The sequence below is a fragment of the Labeo rohita genome, unplaced genomic scaffold, assembly GCF_022985175.1.
Source record: "Labeo rohita strain BAU-BD-2019 unplaced genomic scaffold, IGBB_LRoh.1.0 scaffold_543, whole genome shotgun sequence".
Classification (NCBI taxonomy): domain Eukaryota; kingdom Metazoa; phylum Chordata; class Actinopteri; order Cypriniformes; family Cyprinidae; genus Labeo; species Labeo rohita.
The window spans coordinates 1-21807 of NW_026129466.1; the positions used below are offsets into that span (position 1 = coordinate 1).

Consider the following 21807-nt stretch of genomic DNA (forward strand, 5'->3'; position numbering starts at 1 on the left):
ATATTGTTTAGGTTTTGCTTTTGATAGTGAAGCAGTATTGAAACACATCACCATCAGATATTTGTAGCAGGTGTTTCATACACAGAACACTCAGGAAACAAATTAACTTAAAGTAATAAAGAAGTCACTACTGAATTTTTTCCTTTCTTTTTATCAGTGTCTTTTTTTTATACCAGATTATAGGGAGTTGTCAATGAGTATTGATTAATTATTGATCATTTTTACAGATAAAATCGTTAACTATACCCATCAGTAATGAGAAACTTTTCAGTAAAATTAAAATACTTCAGTAAAATTTACATGATTTATGTATTGATGTGTTAAATTATCTGTGCTCATGACTTGGTAACACTTTGCATGGTTAAAGAATAGGTGTAATGTTCAAAATGTATTCGCTTAGTGTTTGTAGAAATAACACTGAATAAATGCTGATTAATAAATGAATGCACTGGTTTTGCTCATTTACGACGTACTCACCACGTTCTAGCGACGTACAATATAATGTCGCTACGATGAATATGGGAATCACAAAGTCAACAAAGCATATGGTCCGGTCCAGTTTGTCACGACGTAACTGTGTTAGCTGGGGTAACCCTAGTTTCTGAAACATCACAAAGCATATGGATTATATTTTAGGTGCATTTCGGAAATTGACAGCAGTGGTAAAACTAACGTTCGCGCTGAGCCTAGTGGGCAGTCATTGTTGTAGTTTTACAATTATTATGAGGACAACAAAGATCTTTGCGATTCGCTTGAAAAGTAGATGGACGTCTTCAAGGTCAATCACAATATAAAATCGTCAGAATGCCCACCACTAATGGACATTATTTAATAAATACTTGATCAAGATGTTTCTATATATGAGAGTAGATCAGCCTTTGTTCCTCAGTATTCCCTGATGTATGATTTATGTCAGCTGTATGTTGTATATTTTGTACTATATCTTGTTTATGGCATATTCGTCAAGTTTTGTTTTAACCGAAACTGGCTTGTAATTTAATGTATTATCGCCCTCTAGTGGAATATTTGAATAATGCTGATAAAATTGCTTTAGTATAAGTATCCTTATATAGAGAATATGAGGCCTGTATGAGCTCTCAGTGTCAGACACTGTAACCTCCACTAGGTGGCGCTCTTTCAGTGTGATTAATGTGATATTCAGTCAGTGGTGATGGTGGGAGGAGCCAGTAAAGCTGCTCATTACTGATGAAGAGCTGAATAAAGAGGAAGTAACTAAAGCAGACAGATGTAGAGACAGAGAGATTCACACAGAGATCATTCAGCATAAAGAAGACTGAACTCAACTCACAATGAAGATCCTCCTCATCTTCTTCACTTTCTACCTGATCTCAGGTCAGAGCTTTTCTCTTTCATCACTGCAGTAATGATGCTGTTTTCTGTTCATCAGCTTTCTGATCACATTATCAATCTGATCGACAGGTGCAGTGAGATGCTTCAGTGTCACTGGATATTCTGGAGGAAGTGTTCTTGTTGATTCTGGGAAACGTTGGTTCAGTGACTCTGCTAAATATATGGCCAAATTACCAGAGTGGAGAATAATTATAAATAATACAAAGTATGATAAATGGATTAATGAAGGAAGGTTTACACTGTTCCAAAACAGTGAGGGAAACCTCATGATCTACATCAAAGATGTAAATCAACATGATGCTACAGAGTATCAGATAAAGGTTGAAGGCAAATGGTCCATTAATATGACTTTGAATGTGAAAGAAGGTCAGTTATTGTGTCTTTAATTATCAGAGCTTTTATATATGCAAAATAATAATAATAAATAAATAAAAAATCTCTATACTGTGAATGACAGATGCATGTTGCAAAGGATTAAAGAGAGTGATGGTGAATATTGGAGAAACTGCCAATATTAGCTGTGAATATTCACAGAATCATATTAATGATCCCAAGATCTTGTTCAAAGAAGAAAAAGACTCCATTGAGACAATTTACAGCACATGGAATAAGAAAGAAAGATTCAGTATTTCTGATGACAAACATGAAAACCTCTTTACGGTGAGAATTACTGCTGTGACACCAGATGATGGAGGAGTTTATTTATGTGGAGTTTGGATCAAAGGGCAGTCTTACAGTTACTCTATTATTAATACTGTTCATCTACGTATTATGGGTGAGTAGTAAAAACTGTCAGTATCTTCTAGAAAATAGTCAGTGTTTGCTTGTAGTACTTGTGAGATGTTAAAGTTGATAAATGTGAATCAGGCTCTCCACAGAAGTTAATGGGAAGGATTGGCATATAATGTGCACACAAAATTGGACTTTGTTGTATGCATTAGATGCAATTGGAAAGTGTACAGTCGTGGTATTTATACGCAGATTGATGAGAACAGGTTGAAGTGTGCACATCCTCTATACAAAACCAAGCCAAAATACATCTGTAAAAAATCAGATACATTTATATATATGAAGTCTTGATTTTATGTAATTTCTTTTGGTTTACAGATAGAAAGTTTGTAACTGAATCTGCTCATCTTGGTGAAGAAGTCAACATCACCTGTCAGATCCCAGAGAAACATAAAGTTCATTTCTGCAAAGAGGTTGATAATCATATCTGCCATATAATGAGTACACCTAAAGTGACACAAATGAATGGTTCATCTGAGAGAAATGAAGAGAGAGTTTTTACAGTGATCATCAGTAATGTGAGTGTGAGAGATGCTGGAGTTTACTGGTGTGGAGCAGAAACCAGAGACACAAATTTGACTTTCATCTCCCTGACCACTAAAATTCAGCTCATCGTGATCAGTGAGTCAATTCAGATGATTTTAAGTGTAACTTCACTCATTTTTGACCCGCTTTTTATTGTTACAGTGTCAAAAGTATATATACTTTTCTCTGAGTTCTGTGGAATGAGTAAGTTTTGTTTATTTGTCAGCAAACAGTTGGTTTGCCAGTGGATTGTTAACAAAATAGTCATTGTAAGAGTAGTTGTATCACTTCAAAACTGTGACTGCATTATGGTACAAATTTCCTACTAAACCAAGGCATTATATGACTTTGGTCAAACATATCCAAAGCAGACTGGTGGGAGTAGCCTTGGATGGCAACATATGAAGTGCATTATAAGTACTGATCATTTTTTACTTCACCATTCTGCTGCATAGACAGCCAAGTTTTACTGAAATCCCATTTTGCTAGCAGTGAAGTAGCCCTTTAATTGTGGTAAATATAGTCTGTTTAGAATCTTTTGTGTTAAATGGCTGTGTTTTTTTTAGTGGCTCCAGTAGTGAGACATGAAGGAGAATCTGCTGAGATCATCTGCCCTTATGATTCAATCTATAAATCAAAGTCAAAGTCTCTCTGTAAGGGGAAGTGCTCCACTAGAGACAGAAATACTCTCAATGAGACTGTGAGAGAAGAGAAAGAGACCAAGACTGACAGATTGACTCTGAATGATGACGTCACTGCAAGTGTCTTCACTGGGACCATCACTGGACTGACAGCAGAGGATGCTGGGAAATACTGGTGTGCAGTGACATTAGAAAGAGACCTCAATTATCTTTACACTCATCTGATCATCATCATGAACGAGGGTGAGGAAGGTTTATTCATCTGAATATGTGAAACTACGGCTGTGAATTGATGTTCTTGTATTTGTGAACATTTCCAGAGCTGAACTTGACTAAGTATGAAGGAGACGACGTGTCAATCCAGTGCAAACATCAGGATGAAGATCAGAAAAGCTTCTGCAAAGCACATGAAGCCTCCATGTGTGTGAAGGATGGAGTTTCATTGGAGACGATCAGAGATGATCGATTCTCTTTCAGTGATGAAGCATCTACTGGAGTCTTTACTGTGAACATCACTGATCTGAGAGAAGAGGATTCTGGGATATACTGGTGTGGAGCTCACGTCACCACTAAAGTGCATTTAAACATCAACAAGAAAAGGGGTGAGGCAGTATATTTTGTTTGTCAGATATGAACACTTGAATAATCTCTCAGGGTCAGATCTACATTGAGTGACATTGAGAGGGTCATTCTAAAGTCATTATTTGTGAATTTGAACATGGTCTTTTTGTTGCTCCTAAATTGAATGCAGTAGAACTTGTGAGTGTTTTTTTCTACACAAATAATTAGATATTAATATAATAAGTGGTCCTCAGTAGATAAAAATTACTAACATATAGAACATCTGGGTCTATCCATATTGATGAACAGAAACTGATGAAGTGATGTGGTTGACAAATTCCAGATCAAAGCCAGAGAAAAGAGCTGGAGGTGTAGAGTCTCTTTCATTTTGCTATGAAGAAAAAGTCTTTATTGAGGAACATAACACTGATTAATTCAGAGATAATGAAGAATAGTTTTCAAATGGAGTTTCTGAAGTTTATTAACAAGTATTGGCAGAGAAGATAGCACAGGGGTGCCCAAACTCAGCCCTGGAGTCTTGCAGAGTTTAGCTCCAAACCTGGATAGACACACCTGAACCAGCTAATCATGCTCTTACTAGACATGCTAGAAGCTTCCAGGCAGGTGCGCTGAGGCAAGTTGGAGCTAAACTCTGCAGGACACTGGCCCTTCAGGACTGAGTTGGGCCGGCTGGGCAGCAAGCATCTGTCAGTATACCTGGGAATGTCTGGAGTGCTGATAGAACTGAGAGTGTCGGCTGAGTGCCAGATGTTAGGATAGCTGGCCAAGAAATAGGTGTAGGGATAGAAGATCCAGCTGTGTCTCTGTCATGCTCCAAAAGTAAATCAGGAGCCACATAGCCACAGTACCATGTCCGGGTACCATTCTAGCATAATGCTAAAATTTCCTGCTAGTATCCGTGGGGAGATGTTTGTGTCTAGCCAACTTCAGAGCAAATCCATCAGTTCCCTGTGATCACTGGACCTTAAATAACAATGCTGCAGGAATTCCTCCACATATCTTTCAATTCCGCTGCCATTTTGGTAAATGGAGTACAGAATATTCTTGTGCTGAGTTCAGAGGTAATCCTTTCCTGAGTCTGGAGTTCTGTCACAGGCGGGTTGAGGAAGAGGATGGGATGAAGCACTGAAATCCAAATGCAGCTCAGCTTTAATTAAACAAAATGAAAGAGAGTTACAAACAAGAATCTTGTGTGAGCCAAACACAAACAACACTAGACAATGAGCTAACTAAACTAATGTGTGGATATTATGTCATTCATCTCTGGACTGTGTTTTTGTGATTTATTTCCAGATTTTTTCAAGATCATCATTATTTGTGTGTGTGTTATACTGCTGATAGGTGGATTCACTCTGACTGTGTGTGAAATACGGCACAAGAGACAAGGTTTGATCATTCATTATTTGTTGAAACAATAATTAGTTATTTGAGTGTCTCTAATCTATTTCCATCTTCTCACTCTCACTAACTCAATAAGTTTCTGTCCTGAAGCTGCTCTTCGTCTCTAGTTTGTCCTAGTTTGTCTTTGCCTCAATGATCAATTCATTTTGTTTTGGGTTAATCAGAAAGAGCCTCAACATCAGACAAGACAAAGAGAGAGAAAAATTCAATGGTGAGTTACAGTGTGTGCTTGCACGTATGTAATGTTTATACAATGTTTTTCAATTTTAAAATATATTTCATCCATGTTCAGTCATCATGTGCAGACAGCAGACGTGATTCTCTCTCAGATCCTGGATCAGTCCCAATGAACAGTCATGATGATCCACCCACAATCCCCTCTGATTGGGTCCTGTACGCTGCTGTCAGTTTCCAGAAACGTGGACAGCTTCTCAGTGACTCTGCAGTGAGATTAAGTAAGGATGAGATTGACACTGATTACACCACAGTCATTTGCCACTAGTGTTGTAATACTCAAGACAGTTCATGGTCTTGAGACACCATTAATGTGATTGGATGTAAAACTTCCAGTTTCAAATGCAATCAATAACATATTTCTAATTTGATTTATTTTGATACTGCTGTGCCTGGTCAGAATATAATATGGAATTGTATCAAAAATTTAACAAAATTAATGCAAATTAACAAAATGAAGCAAATAAACATTCAACAAACAAGAAGTTAACTTTAACTGAAGTATTTATTTATTTGTTTGCTACTTCAGAAATGAAAATAGCTCTATTTTTGACATTTTTGCTTTTGTTTCTAATCAACACTGGAGGTGATTTGTTTTTGTGTGATAAACACATTGTTCAGTCCAGCTCGAAGCCACAGAAAAGTGGTGAAGGTTAAGTTTGATTTTGAAGATTAAACAGACTTATTCAGGAAACCAACAGTGAGATACATCTCAGTTAGAAATCACTTTCAACATTTACTGAAAGTCATCATTTGAGATGCATTACCAATGTATGATTAGACTATTGCTTTTATGGGGAGATCAAACTAAACCTCAACTATGAGCTTTAAATGACCTTAATATGTCATACATTTTTATTGTTTAGTGCATTTAATAAAATGACATAAATATACTAATGCTGCATTCATGTTCTACTCTATGTGAATTATGTTTCTATGGCAACACTATCAACGCCAAAGCCTTCACATGCTCCCGAACTCATAATTCAGAGTTTACAACTTGTAAACTCTGAATGTTCTGAGAGTTACGACTTGGACCAGTGACAGCTGTACCACGTGACCACTGCCAGGTTTATTTTGGTGCTACTTAGGCGAGTCCGACAACATGATAAGATATAAATGTCACGTGTTGTCTTCTCAGAATTACGGAAATTATGACATGGTGTGAAGGCAGCATAACATAACGATACATTTGTCAGCTTTGTCTCTGACTAATTTTTAAAATATCATGGAGTATCTTTACATAGCAGTAAGAGTTAAACTTGCATGTTAGTTTGCTTTTCTGAATTCAGCCTGAGAAGGATACAAATATAATTGTCAGTTTAGACAGAGATGTAAATGTCAGTTTCTGATGTTGTGTTGTGATATGGTTGAGATCACTATCAGACAGCAAACAGATGAGACACATTGATGTGGTGAGTCTGTACAGAAGGCTTGTTCTTTTTCTCCAGTCGAACCCTTCAATCACCTACTTTTGTGATTAAAAAAAGAAAATATGTATCTATATATCAGACTTTCCATTATATAAAAACATGCTGTAAATTGATTTAATATGAAAAATTAAAATATTCTTTATCCTGTTATAGGTCCAGTGTACATTTTGTGCTTAGTGAAATTTTCCTGAAATGTTAAGGGGTTAAAGTATATCCCAGCCCTCCTCCAAAAATATATTTATTTTTTGCAATCTCAAAACTATTTTTGCTAATAAGTCCAACCAGCTGGAGCACACGTACATTATAATAGATCCACTTTTCTGAAAGAAACAGTTCATGGAAGAGTATTAGACTTCCCATATGTTGTAAATAAAAGGAAAACCATTTTGCAATGAACCATATTTGTATCGTTGTGTGTCTCATCCCCAGTGGCACATAGGATCTTCATCAATCTTTATTATTTAGATTCTGAATATTCACATATGGCACAAAAACATGCACACAAGGGCCAATGAGGATTGAGCTTCAAAAAGAAAGTTTTTACTCCAATAGGGGATATATTATATATATATATATATATATATTATTTTATTTTTATGATATGTAATTTGTATAATAAACATTATATTAAAACCAGGGTGCAGCTACCCCTGTGTTAGACTTTCAAAAATGACTCAAACAGTATGCAGTTTGTAATGAATGCCACTGCAATTTATTTTATTGTATTTTGTAGACTACCTATATTTTTCTATATTTCTGTATTGTTCTAAATACACAAAATGTAAAGGATGTGTTGTGGAGTAAAGGGAACTGAAATACATATTATAATGTCTGTACATTTCATTTTGTTTGGTTGTATTTTACATTATTCTTGAATGTATGTAATAATAAAATTCAACTCTGCTATGTGATTTAACTGCTTATTATTACATTCTTTTATTATTTTTTCTCCCAACAATTTAACTTTGAAAAAAAAAAAAAAAGTTAATTATTATTAAAAAGCACTTTTTTTACAGATGGGTACTATTTCTGTCACTAAAATAAGCACATTGTTTCCATTACTGTACCCCACTGTAACCTTAGGATTAATCACTGTTATATTTATGAAGTGGTCCTGAAATTTTTCAAGCCTATAAGCGATGCCTGGCTCAAAAAAATTCAAGAACCCCTGTGTTGGATGAGGAAAATCAAATTGACCTTAGTAAAATTACATGTACATTATACTGTTGCCCTCTAGTGGAAGATATAAATGATGCAGATCAATTTAGTTTTCAATTTTCATAGAAAACATGAAACCTGTATGAGCTCTCAGTGTCAGACACTGTAACCTCCACTAGGTGGCGCTCTTTCAGTGTGATTAATGTGATATTCAGTCAGTGGTGATGGTGGGAGGAGCCAGTAAAGCTGCTCATTACTGATGAAGAGCTGAATAAAGAGGAAGTAACTAAAGCAGACAGATGTAGAGACAGAGAGATTCACACAGAGATCATTCAGCATAAAGAAGACTGAACTCAACTCACAATGAAGATCCTCCTCATCTTCTTCACTTTCTACCTGATCTCAGGTCAGAGCTTTTCTCTTTCATCACTGCAGTAATGATGCTGTTTTCTGTTCATCAGCTTTCTGATCACAGTATCAATCTGATCGACAGGTGCAGTGAGATGCTTCAGTGTCACTGGATATTCTGGAGGAAGTGTTCTTGTTGATTCTGGGAAACGTTGGTTCAGTGACTCTGCTAAATATATGGCCAAATTACCAGAGTGGAAAACAATAATAAATGATAAGAAACATGATAAATGGATTAATGAAGGAAGATTCACACTCTTCTGAAACAATGAGGGAAAACTCATGATCTTCATCAGAGATTTAAATCAACATGATGCTGGAAGATACGCAATTGACGTCCTTCACGACCAGCGTGGATATGTGACTCTGAATGTGGAAGAAGGTCAGTCATTTTACAATCAAAGTCTTTTAGTGAAACTGCTGATCATTTAAAAGAATTTATATTCATATTGTATATTTCTCCATGTCAATGCCAGATTAATGTTGTAAAGTGTCAAAGAGAGTGATGGTGAATATTGGAGAAACTGCCAGTTTCAGCTGTGAATATTCACAGAGTGATATTAATCATTCAAAGATTATACTAAAAGAAGAAAAAGACTCCATTGAGGTGATTTACAACACATAGAATAAGAAAGAAAGATTTAATATTTCGGATGACACAAAGAAAAACATCTTCAGTGTGAGAATTACTGCTGTGACACCAGATGATGGAGGAGTTTATTTATGTGGAGTTTGGATCAACAGACACTCGTACAGTTACTACATTATTACTGCTGTTCATCTACATATTATTAGTAAGTATTATCAGTTTGGTATAAAAGTTGGTAAAGTATGTTTGTAGCAGATTTGATTTTGTGATATTTGTGATTAACAGATAAAGTGGTTGTGTCTAAAGCAGTGGTGTCCAGTCGTGCTCCATCTTACTGGACCTGTGTCCTAATGTGCCTACTATCCATCCTAAATTCTATGTGAAATTAGTCATTTTCAATAGTATTTAGGGCAGATAGGGTGGATAGTATGCACATTGGGACGCAGGGAGAGTTTACCTTGAATCCTAATTAAACGCATCTGAACCCACTAATCAAGGTCTTTAGGATTTCTTGAAACTCCCAAATGCAATGAAGCAGATGTTAGCTAAACTTTGGGTTTCCAGAAGCTGAATTGAACACCCTGTTTTAGAGATACTGGGCTGAATGTTCGGAGTCTTAGTTTAATTTGGCTGTGAAGAATCAACAGTCTTTATTCAGGAAACCCACAGACCACATGAGACCTATTAGAGACAGAGAGATGAAGGTGAACGTGTACAGTTCTGCAGAACAGAGACTAAAATACACTCATTCAGCTGCAGAGTGTTTCAGCTTTAACTTATAATGAAAGACTGTACATAAAATTGATGAAGCTTCACACGAGAACTCACAGTGATGTTGGTCAGTAATGGATCATCAAACATTACCAAATTCATGTTTTAAATATTTAATTTATTTACAGTTTGTTTAGGCTCACAGTTGCTTTCATATATATATATATAGCAGAGTGTGAAGGTTGACTATGTGCACCCAATAGCTCAAACATTGTACCCTGAAGGTGGTGCCGTGTATTAGGATGATAATGCACCAATACACACAGCAATACTGGTGACAAGAGTGATTTGATGAACATGAAAGTAAAGTTAAACATCTCCCATGGCCTGCACAGTCACCAGATCTGAATATTATTGAGCCACTTTGGGGTGTTTTGGAGGAGCGAGTCAGGAAATGTTTTCATACACCAACATCACATAGTGACCTGGCCACTGTTCTGCGAAAGGAATGGCTCAAAATCCATCTGGCTACTGTGCAGGACTTGTATTTGTCATTCCCAAGATGAAATAATGCTGTATTGGCTGCAAAAGGAGGCCAAACGGCATACTAATTGTGGTCTAAACCCAGGTGTTTCAGTTTCACTGTCCAATCCCTGTATATATATATACAAAACCTGTAAGTGTAAAAACAGACTTTTGTGTTGGATATAAAAACACCGGGTTGGATTTCATGAATAGTTTAATCAGAATCAGAGCAGCTTTATGCTACAGATTAGACATCACTTTAGCTCATGTTCTTGATAAATGTGTAAATTGGACATTAACACCATAAGTATACAGTGTATCTCTGTGTTTCTCTTTAACTAACATTCTCTGTGTTTTATTCTCAGATTTCTCTGTGATCATCATTATTAGTGTGTGTGTGACTCTGCTGCTGATTGGTGGATTCACTCTGACTGTGTGGAAATTAAGACATGAGAGACGAGGTGATGTTCACACAAACAGTCCACTCTACTTACAGTAACCCACAATCCCCTCTGATGGGCTCTTGTACACTGCTGTCAGTTTCCAGGATCATGAAAAGTCTATCAGTGACGCTACAGTCACCTTAAGTAAGGACTGGATTCACTCTGATTACACCACGGTCATTTACGACATAAGACTGAACTAGTTCCTTTATAACAAAGATCACAGATCGTCACGCGTTGCTGCTGATATTAATGCACGGCGGTGTGTCGAATGAGACATTTTAAAGTTTCTGCTGCAAAGTTCATGTTGCTTCTTTCACATGTTTAAAATAGCTTGTCATGTCAGTTTATGTGAGGTCATGATGAAAACAGGAAATAACACCCCTCGAGTGACACTTCTAGAATATGCTGTATAGTTTCCACTTCAAACACATAATACGTGGCAACTCTTGACATGTACAGATATTAAAGACTCTTATAGCAGCTCTTAAACAGACACAAGTTGAACCAACCTTTATGATGAGACACATGGAGCTTGGGAATCATAATTTGTAGTCTGTTCAGAGCTGTTAAATACTATTTTCCTGTCTTCATCTCTCTCAGTATCTTGATGCTAGGTGACCTGCTGTAGATTTGTTCAGGTTTTCAGTCATAAACATTATTGTGAGGAAAGCTGCTTTAGTCATTGTTGTTTTTCATTTAGGTTTTGTGTTCTTTTGATACCCAGTTCATTATTCAGATGATGTATTTGATTGTGTGTACTTATAGTTGAACTATAGGTTTATAGCACATTTTGGTTTATAAAGGAAAAAACAACAACTAATAAACAAATTAATAAACAAATTTTCTAGTGTACTTTTCTAGTTTCTTTCAATGGGAGTGCCACTTAAAAACAAATAAATAAATAAAATACCAGGTGCTAAGAATCATAGAAAGTGTCTTTCATCTAAGTGCACTTTCATAATGTATTTAAAGTGCTCTATTTTTACACACTAATGTTGTACTCAATAAGCTAAAAATTATTCTTTAGTCCTTTATAAGATAATCGTAAGATCATTTGAAAATTTGAAATAGTAGTTGAGTTGATCCCTTATGACGATACTTCTTGTTATTTCCCTATAGCGGATAATGAACCAGAAGTCTCATCCATAGGGCCCTATTTTAACGATCTAAGTGCATGGTCTAAAGCAATAGTTTTCAAACTTTTTTTGAGAGCGACCCTATTTTTTTTCCTTTTTAAATTGATGCGACCCATTTATATATATTTAAGAGAAAAAAGGGAAAAGAGAAAGAAAGATGTCAGTCACTGCGATTTCAAGAGAATCCCCCATTTATAAGCGGATGTCACTCCTGAAACTTGCAGCATGTACGCCACATTGGTCCTATTAGCAGCAACAATAACAACTTTTCTTCAAATTTGGAATGAAATATATAGACAAGAAAGCACGCAAAGAGCATTCCCTTAATTACTAAAATGCCGCCTTTCATTTCAGTTTATCGCAATCTCAAAAATTCTGCTATAATCAGTGACACAAAGGCAAAATCAATCTCTTGTTTACATTGCGTCTACACTTTGTTGGGTTGGCTGACTGGTCCAGATATTTAACATGCTAGATATTTGTTTGGTGTTGGCGAGATGTCAGCGAGCCTCTTTGGTGTGTCATCCAGTAGATCACACTAAATACTGCAGAGTGCTGATCACCTGTTGATTTGTTCCCGATCAGAGCCCAACCTGTCGGTGAGCTTGTTGACTTGCAAATTTGGCCTAAAATCCTGTAGTGTGAACTTGGCATTAGGTTAGTTCGTTGTTGTCCTGTTATATGCTCTCTGTTGGCTTCTTTGTAGTCACACCTCTATACAAGATAAATACTTGCTGATATCAAATTTAGAAATCATACAGTATTTATAGTTTGCTCAAATATGCCTCGAAAGCATGATACTGGTTGAGTCTGTAAACACAATTACAGCCTTATAGTTTGTTTTCACATTTATTTATTTGTTAATGAATGGTGTAGAGCTAAAAAATAATAAATGTCATATAGACGCCCTTCTATACTGTGATTCTATATTCTGTGTTCTGTTTATCTTTTTTTTTTACCTTTCATGCCCTATCATATCCACTAGGTGGCGCTCTTTCAGTGTGATTAATGTGATATTCAGTCAGTGGTGATGGTGGGAGGAGCCAGTAAAGCTGCTCATTACTGATGAAGAGCTGAATAAAGAGGAAGTAACTAAAGCAGACAGATGTAGAGACAGAGAGATTCACACAGAGATCATTCAGCATAAAGAAGACTGAACTCAACTCACAATGAAGATCCTCCTCATCTTCTTCACTTTCTACCTGATCTCAGGTCAGAGCTTTTCTCTTTCATCACTGCAGTAATGATGCTGTTTTCTGTTCATCAGCTTTCTGATCACAGTATCAATCTGATCGACAGGTGCAATAAAATATATTGATGTGACTGGATATTCTGGAGGAAGCGTTCTTGTTGATTCTGGAGAGTTTTGGTTTAGTTACTCTGCTAAATACATATCTAAATACAAGTTATCTGAGTGGATAAGAATAATATATGATAAGAAACATAATAAATGGATTAATGAAGGAAGATTCACACTGTTTCAAAACAATGAGGGAAAACTCATGATCTACATCAGAGAACTCAATCAACATGATGCTGGAAGATACAGGATTAGGGTTGGAAGCAGATGGTCCATTGATATGACTTTGAACGTAAAAGAAGGTCAGTCATTTTAAGAGCAAAGTCTTTGTGTAGTAAAACTACTGATAATCTCAAAGTTTATATAAAAATGAAATATATTTCTTATTTTTCTTTATCACAGAATCATGTTGTAATGTGTCAAAGAGAGTGATGGTGAATATTAGAGAAACTGCCACCTTCAGCTGTGAATATTCACAGAATCATATTAATGATCCCAAGATCATATTCAAAGAAGGAAAAGACTCCATTGAAATGATTTACAAAAGATGGAATGAGAAAGGAAGATATTATAGTATTTCTGATGACAAACATAAAAATCTCCTTAGTGTGAGAATTACTGCTGTGACACCAGATGATGGAGGAGTTTATTTATGTGGAGTTCGGATCAACAGACAATCATACACTGTTTTTAATACAGTTTACCTGCACATTAAGGGTAAGTAGTATAGTCACATCCATTTTTAGTGTTTTCTTTGTTTTATGTTCATATGTAGTTATCCCACCTTGAATTTTGACAGATTTATGTTGTGGAGTGGCAAAGACATTGAGAGTAAATAGTGGAGAAACTGCTGATTTTAACTGCAAATATTCATGGCAACAAATAAATGCTGGGAAGACCATATTCAAAACCAAAAATGACATCATTGATGAGGTGATCTCCACTAATGACAAACTGTATCAGAAAGAAAGATTCAGTATTTTTGATGACAAACATAAAAATGTCTTCAGTGTGACAATTTCTGCTGTGACACCAGATGATGGAGGAGTTTATTTATGTGGAGTCTGGACCAATACACACCCATACAGTTACTCCATTATTACTACTGTTCAGCTACATATTATTAGTAAGTCGAACTCTAAATCAAATCTTATATAAAAGTTTTTACAATCCAAGTTTGTGGCAGATTTGATAATGATTAGATGTTATATGTGTGATTGACAGCTAAAGTGGGCGTGTCTAGAGTGAGCGGCTACTCAGGAGGTGGTTTGATGATCAAGTGTGAACATCCTCAATACAAAACCAAGCCAAAATACATCTGTAAAATATCAGATGGATGTTCAGAGAGGAAGAATCCAGGAGTTCAGGATGAATGGATGGAGAATGGAGATGTTTCTTTATATGACGACACCAGAGCAGGAGTCTTGATGGTGTTTTTTAGAGAACTGAAAGCTGCAGATGCTGGAACATACAGGTGTGGAGTGAATGTATCTCACTATACTGAGAGATTCACTGAACTTCAGCTGAACATCAGACAAGGTGAGGAAACATCAAATACTTATGTGTATTTAAGTAAGTATTTGTTCTGATTTTTTGTAATTTCTTTTGGTTTATAGATGCAAAATATCCAAACAGAGTGACAGAATATGCTCCTTTTGATGAAGAAGTCAGCATCACCTGTCAGATCCCAGAAAAGTATGAAGTTCATTTCTGCAAAGAGGATGATAATCACATCTGCCAAAACATCAGCTCATCTAAAGTGACACAAATGAATGGTTCATCTGAGAGAAATGAAGAGAGGATTTTTACAGTGATCATCAGTAATGTGAGTGTGAGAGATGCTGGAGTTTACTGGTGTGGAGCAGAAACCAGAGACACATATTTGACTTTCATCTCCCTGACTACTCAAATTCAGCTCATCGTGATCAGTGAGTCAGTTTAGATTAATCACAGTGTAGCCATCAAACATTTCTATAGAGGCTATGCACAGTCACTGAGAAGGAGGTTTAATTAATGAGGTGTATTTTAAATTGATAAAACATCTGATTGACAGCTAAAGTGGGCGTGTCTAGAGTGAGCGGCTACTCAGGAGGTGGTTTGATGATCAAGTGTGAACATCCTCAATACAAAACCAAACCAAAATACATCTGTAAAGAATCAGATGGATGTTCAGAGAGGAAGAATCCAGGAGTTCAGGATGAATGGATGGAGAATGGAGATGTTTCTTTATATGACGACACCAGAGCAGGAGTCTTGATGGTGTTTTTCAGAGAACTGAAAGCTGCAGATGCTGGAACATACAGGTGTGGAGTGAATGTATCTCACTATACTGAGAGATTCACTGAACTTCAGCTGAACGTCAAACACAGTGAGAAACATCAAATACTTTATCTTGTATGTATGACATATTTCTTCTGATTATTATTATTATTATTGTCATTTCTCTTGGGTTATAGATGCAACATTTGTAACCAAATCTGCTCATCTTGGTGAAGAAATAAACATCACCTGTCAGATCCCAGAGGAACATGAAGTTCATTTCTGCAAAGTGGATGATAATCACATCTGTCAAAACATCAGCTCATCTAAAGTGACACAAATGAATGGTTCATCTGAGAGAAATGAAGAGAGAGTTTTTACAGTGATCATCAGTAATGTGAGTGTGAGAGATGCTGGAGTTTACTGGTGTGGAGCAGAAACCAGAGACACAAATTTGACTTTCATCTCCCTGACCACTAAAATTCAGCTCAACATCATTGGTGAGTCAACTCAGATGTTTTCACTGTAGTAAATATTAATGATGAGTCATGATGTAAATGTAAGTGGCATAAAGGTAAATTACACAGAGTAGTTGCTTATTAGCTTTGGACAAACTCAAAAATATAGAAATTATAAAATTAAATATATAAATAAATAGACACCATAGCAGGTGTAGATTTAAATGAGCAATATTTTAATGACCAGAATCATTTGCTAATTCTTTTTATGTTAAATTAGCTAAATTTTACATTCTTGTATTTTATTTAGGCATTATTTAATTTGTCCCACACCTGTTCTATTTTTACTTAATTGCTCCCTGTGTATTTAAGCCCTGAGTTCCTTCTGTTCATTGTTCAGTTTCTTCAGTGTTATATGTCATTATGCTTCTTTGTGGATTATAATAATTACTTTTTTGTTTTGTTTTCTACTCCTTCATCATGCACTTACTATAGCCACCTTTCTGTGACAGAAGACTCAACCTAGAAAATATTTTTTTTACAGTGCTTTCTTTGTGCTGTACGTCTCTTCCTGCTTGACCACACAAGGGATTTTTTTTTAGATATAGCATATCTAACTCACTACCTGGACAGCTATCTGTGCACATTTTAGGACATTTTTAGAAAAACAAGTCCAATACTCACAATTTGTGCTCTGCATTTAAACCATCAAGTGCACACACACTGCAATAGTGAACAAACACCCAGACCAGTGGGCAGCCAGTTTTTGCTGTGGCACCCAGGGGACCCAGCAGTTGTTTCAGTGCTGGTACAGAGACTTGAACCCACGACTTTGGGTTACAAGTCCATCTCTCTTACCGTTAGGCCACAACTGCCCCTAAAAGTGGGAGAGAGTTGGGGGGTGGGATCGGGTAAAGGGCCATGAGTTGGGATTCAAAATCGGGACACCCGTAGCACAACAGCACTGTATGTTTGTGCACTGCTCACAAGGCTATCAGAATTAACACCTCAACAGAAGCTAAGCTGTCTGAGTCACCACCTGTGTGGAGTGGGTGCTTGAGAACAATAGATTGGCATTCACTGTCTGCCCTGTGGTGGATATCACCAGCCCCACTGATCCAGAGCCTAGCCAGCCATCACCCCGCTGCATGGAGCATTTGCTAGAGTCCACCTCAAACAGAGAGCCGGAGCGTGCCGCAATACAGAAGCCAGTGCAAGAGGATGTGACTGAGCCAATGATCGCCCCAATCTAGAGCCCGATATTTTGTCTGAGCAGGTGCATGAGCCAGCAACAATGTGTCACACCATGGGAATCCTTGTGGAGCTAGCTGTGGAATAAAACCCCGTCAACACTCCTGCTGCTGAGGGTAAAATGCATCTGGCCTCTGTTGTTTAGCTCCTCCCTTGTTTACTGCACTCTGCCTCGGGTCCCTAGTCCCCAGCTCCGTCCTGTGCCCTGGACTCTACCTGTGGCCTTTCAGCTCCTTCTTGGTTCTATGCTCCCTTGGCTCCAGTGGGGTTCATAAGTTCTTGAACTCCTCCAGGCTTCCTCATCTCAGCTGCTCTGCCTTGGTCAGTCTTCAACCTGCCTCTTCCACGGTCATTCCACCCTCTGGCTCCGTAGTGCTCATCCTTCCCTCTGGCTCCACATTGGTCCTACGAGTTTGGCCTTGGACTAGAGACCTGCTGATGGATTTTTCAGTCCCGCTCCCGCAAAAATACATATTATTTTCTCCCGCTCCCGCCCGCAGTATTCAAGTTTTGTCCTGCTCCCGCCTGCAAAAGCCCACAGGTAAACATATACGTAGTTTTATTTTCACCGCTTCTTCCCGCTACTCTGTTATTTGTTTCACTTGCTTCCCTTTTGAATATAAATAAAAAAGAAATGGAAAATAAACAAATATGTTTCATTTTATTTGAGTTTAATTAAAAGGAATGATGTACATGAACACGAACGAGGAGCTTTTCAGAACATATAAATACAGGCAGAACAGTTAGAAATAGGCTAATAATTTTGCAATGAAATAAAATAATAATAAACATAGATTTCTCAAGTGGTCAAACAGAAAAGCATTTGGCCTAAAACTGCTTCAGAACGTGCGTTAGCCTTTAACAATGTCCAAACACTGAACATAAGTTATCCTTATTTCTCAATAAATAACATTTTTCAATATTTAGCTAAATAAATAAACATAAACTGAATTATTAACAAAAAAAAAAAAATGTAGGCCTACTTAATGTGTCCATGGAGGAATAACATGTCATTCACTGATGAGGGCTTCAGATTAATGCGTCTCTGCTCGAGTATGCGACCGCAAATACTGAAAGCTCTCTCCGATGGTGCACTGGAAGCTGGAATGCAAAGTACATAGTGTTAATTTGCTCAATCTCGGAAATTCTTGACATCCTCTTTTCCACCACTGGAAGACATCCTTGTGCCCGTGTGCTTCTGATCCATCCAACTTGACCTTTAAAGATCCTGCGATTATTAAATAACAATGCAAGAATTAGCTTCCGACCTTACGCCTGTAAATTGTTTTTATTTTATGTTAGTCATTCTTGTTGCTTTTGTGCAGTAGATAAATAACAGAGTATTTGTTTTTAGTAAATTAATTTTAAGATAATTCCATTTTGCGGGAGTCCTGCAAATAATTCTATTCTCCCGCAACCCGCACATACATGAGGACCTTATCCCCCGCACCCGCATTCACCCATCAAATCTTGTCCCACGCCGCACTCTCTGCAGGTCTCTACCTTGGACCTCCAAGCCTCTGGTGTCACCCTGGTTCTCCTGGGTTCATCTCTGTTTGTTGTTCCCCTGTCATCAGCCTTCAAATCAGGCTCTTCCCAGGGTCTTCCCTGTGTCATCACCACTCGGTTTCTCCCATCATCACCTTCTCCCGGTTCCTGCCTTTCACTTCCCCCCTCCCTCCCTCCTCAGTTGGAGTCTGTTTTGGTTTAATTTTCCCTGTGTTGCCTCCCTGTTTTCTATAGTTTCCTTCCTTGTCAATTTGTCCACTTCTGTTCATTGTTTGGTCTCATCATTGTTATACATAGTTTTGTTCTGGTTCTGTTTTAGGCTGTTTTATACTTCTTTGTTGTGCAAATACTACAGCCACTATTCTGTGACAATTGGCAATAGCCCTAGCAATGAAGTGCAGGCACTGTGTATGCAATTGTTTAATCTGTATATTTAGAATCATTCATATTAAATGTCTATGTTTGTTTGCAGTGGCTTTACTAGTAAGACATGAAGGAGAATCTGCTGAGATCATCTGCCCTTATGATTCAATCAATAAATCAAAGTCAAAGTCTCTCTGTAAGGGGAAGTGCTCCACTAGAGACAGAAATACTCTCAATGAGACTGTGAGAGAAGAGAAAGAGACCAAGACTGACAGATTGACTCTGAATGATGACGTCACTGCAAGTGTCTTCACTGGGACCATCACTGGACTGACAGCAGAGGATGCTGGGAAATACTGGTGTGCAGTGACATTAAAAAGAGACTTCAGTTATCTTTACACTCATCTGATCGTCATCATGAACGAGGGTGAGGAAGGTTTATTCATCTGAATATGTGAAACTACGGCTGTGAATTGATGTTCTTGTATTTGTGAACATTTCCAGAGCTGAACTTGACTAAGTATGAAGGAGACGACGTGTCAATCCAGTGCAAACATCAGGATGAAGATCAGAAAAGATTCTGCAAAGCACATGAAGCCTCCATGTGTGTGAAGGATGGAGTTTCATTGGAGACGATCAGAGATGATCGATTCTCTTTCAGTGATGAAGCATCTACTGGAGTCTTTACTGTGAACATCACTGATCTGAGAGAAGAGGATTCTGGGATATACTGGTGTGGAGCTCATGTCATCACGAAAGTTAATCTAGAAGTCAAAAAAGTAAGTTTTAGCTTTTACTTGAATTACATTTTTGAAGGTGATTAGCATCAGTAAGTGTCTAGACCTCACAGATAATGGTAAATTTAGAGATTAAATGGTTGAGAGAGAATTTGAGTGGTTTGTCATTTCCTCAGGTTTTGAAAGCAGAAGTGAAAGAACTGAGCAGCCACAAATAGATTTTAGGAAATTTGCGGATGCAAATTAAAATGACACTAAATGCTAAGATATGGTGGCTGTATGCTTTATGTAAAATGTGGTTTATTGCACATTTGTGTTTTTTAACTTCACTGGTATTACTGGCATCTGTTCTCCAGATGTTTCTGACAGAATCATCATCTCTTGGGTTTGTGTGACTCTACTGCTGATGGGAGTGTCAGTCCTGTTATTATACAAATTAGGATACATCAAGACACGAGGTGATGATTGCAAACACACACATGATTTAACGGTCTACTGGCCTTGTGTGACCTGCTTCTGTTTTTACTTTCTCCCTATCATTCTGAATTCAAATAACATGAGCAGTTTATCCAGTCCTCATTTAATTTCTTAGAAAATGGGCCTGTATTTTTATCTCTAATTATTTGACTTTTTTTCCAACCTTATACCCGAAGACACTAAAATGCTACACACCCAGTCCCAAATTGACAAAACAGCTCATATTATGTTTTCTTAAGGCAACTTTTGTGTATTGTTGCATGTTGTAACTATTGTAAGTTTTGTTTGCAGATCAGCACTCTTCCACAGGCAGGACAGAGATGGGTGGTGGAGAGGTGAGGTTTTCTTTTTTAGTGAACATTTTGTTGACATGAAGCAGAGTCAGGAAAGGAAAGGGAGTATGGTGACCCATACTTGGAATTTGAGCAGTTGCACACACACCCCAGAGTATATTGCTGCGGCGCCTGGGAGCAGTTGGGGGTACAGTGCCTTGCTCAAGGGTCTCACCTCAGTCATGGTATTAAGGGTGGAAGAGAGCACTGGTTATTCACTCCTCAACCATTATGCCATTCAAATCCACAACCTTCCCTTAAACCATAACCATTATTAAACCATATTATTAACGAATGTCAGAACCTGTGAATTGGTTTCATGTGACTGACCAGCAGTGACAAAAAATATACGCTCTAGTAAATGTGCGATCATTTGTATTGCAAAGCAATAGCTTAATACTTAATTACATCTTAGCATTTGTTTAATTCCATTAAGCCATATCATAATTCAGTTTCACATTAATTGTTCAGCTCTCATTTGAATCTAGTTTATTTTTCTCATCTGTTTTCAGGCCTTTCATGTACCAAGTGACTATGAGAATATCAGAAACGTCAGACAGCGTTTAGTCCCAAAAACTGAGGAAAGTGTGTTATATTCCACTGTTACTCATCCCTCAGACTCATCTGATCCACACGACATGTTGTATTCTACTGTACAGTTACCCACAAACCCCTCTGATGGGCTTCTGTACGCTACGGTCCGTTTCCAGAAGCATGAAGAGTCTCTCAGTGACACTAAAGTAACCTTCAATAACGAGGAGATTTATTGTCATTACAGCACGGTCAGTCCCCGCATGTCACTCAGCTAGTTCCACTCTTAAAAATAAAGTTTTCAAAAGGGGCATTTTTTGCAGAGATGCCATAGATATGCACATTTATGCCAAGGAAACCTTTTAGTGAACTGTTCTTAAAAGAACTGTTTTTCTTAGTGTGAAGAACATTTTAAAAATCATGAGAATCTGTCATATAACCTTTTCATAGAACCTTCAATGCCAGTAAAGGAATGCCTTGGAATCTGGTCGCAAGTAGGCTTACAATGACAATTAAATGTGTACAGTGACTCCTAAAATTATCTAGACACATGAAAATGCATTTCACTAGATATAACATTTTATATCAAATACCATTTATTGTAAAGAAAGGCAGAATAACTATAAGTACTGTGTGACTTT

General features: G+C 37.3%; 1 protein-coding gene across 2 annotated transcripts; it reads left to right on the forward strand.

The window, feature by feature from the left end:
* Positions 1–2616: 2616 nt before the first annotated feature.
* On the forward strand, positions 2617–21806 carry LOC127161100 (polymeric immunoglobulin receptor-like). 2 transcript variants are annotated; one of them, XM_051103763.1, is made up of 9 exons: positions 2617–2781; positions 14474–14723; positions 15553–15617; positions 15706–16008; positions 19199–19516; positions 19594–19868; positions 20183–20284; positions 20595–20638; positions 21148–21806. In XM_051103763.1, the coding sequence occupies exons 1-7, from the start codon at positions 2622–2624 to the stop codon at positions 20219–20221; spliced, it is 1410 nt and encodes a 469-aa protein (XP_050959720.1). In that variant the 5' UTR covers positions 2617–2621; the 3' UTR covers positions 20222–20284; positions 20595–20638; positions 21148–21806. The 2 variants fall into 2 exon arrangements, with proteins under 2 accessions (XP_050959720.1, XP_050959719.1); XM_051103762.1 differs by lacking the exon at positions 14474–14723 and having other exon boundaries at positions 15303–15617.
* Position 21807: the final 1 nt, after the last annotated feature.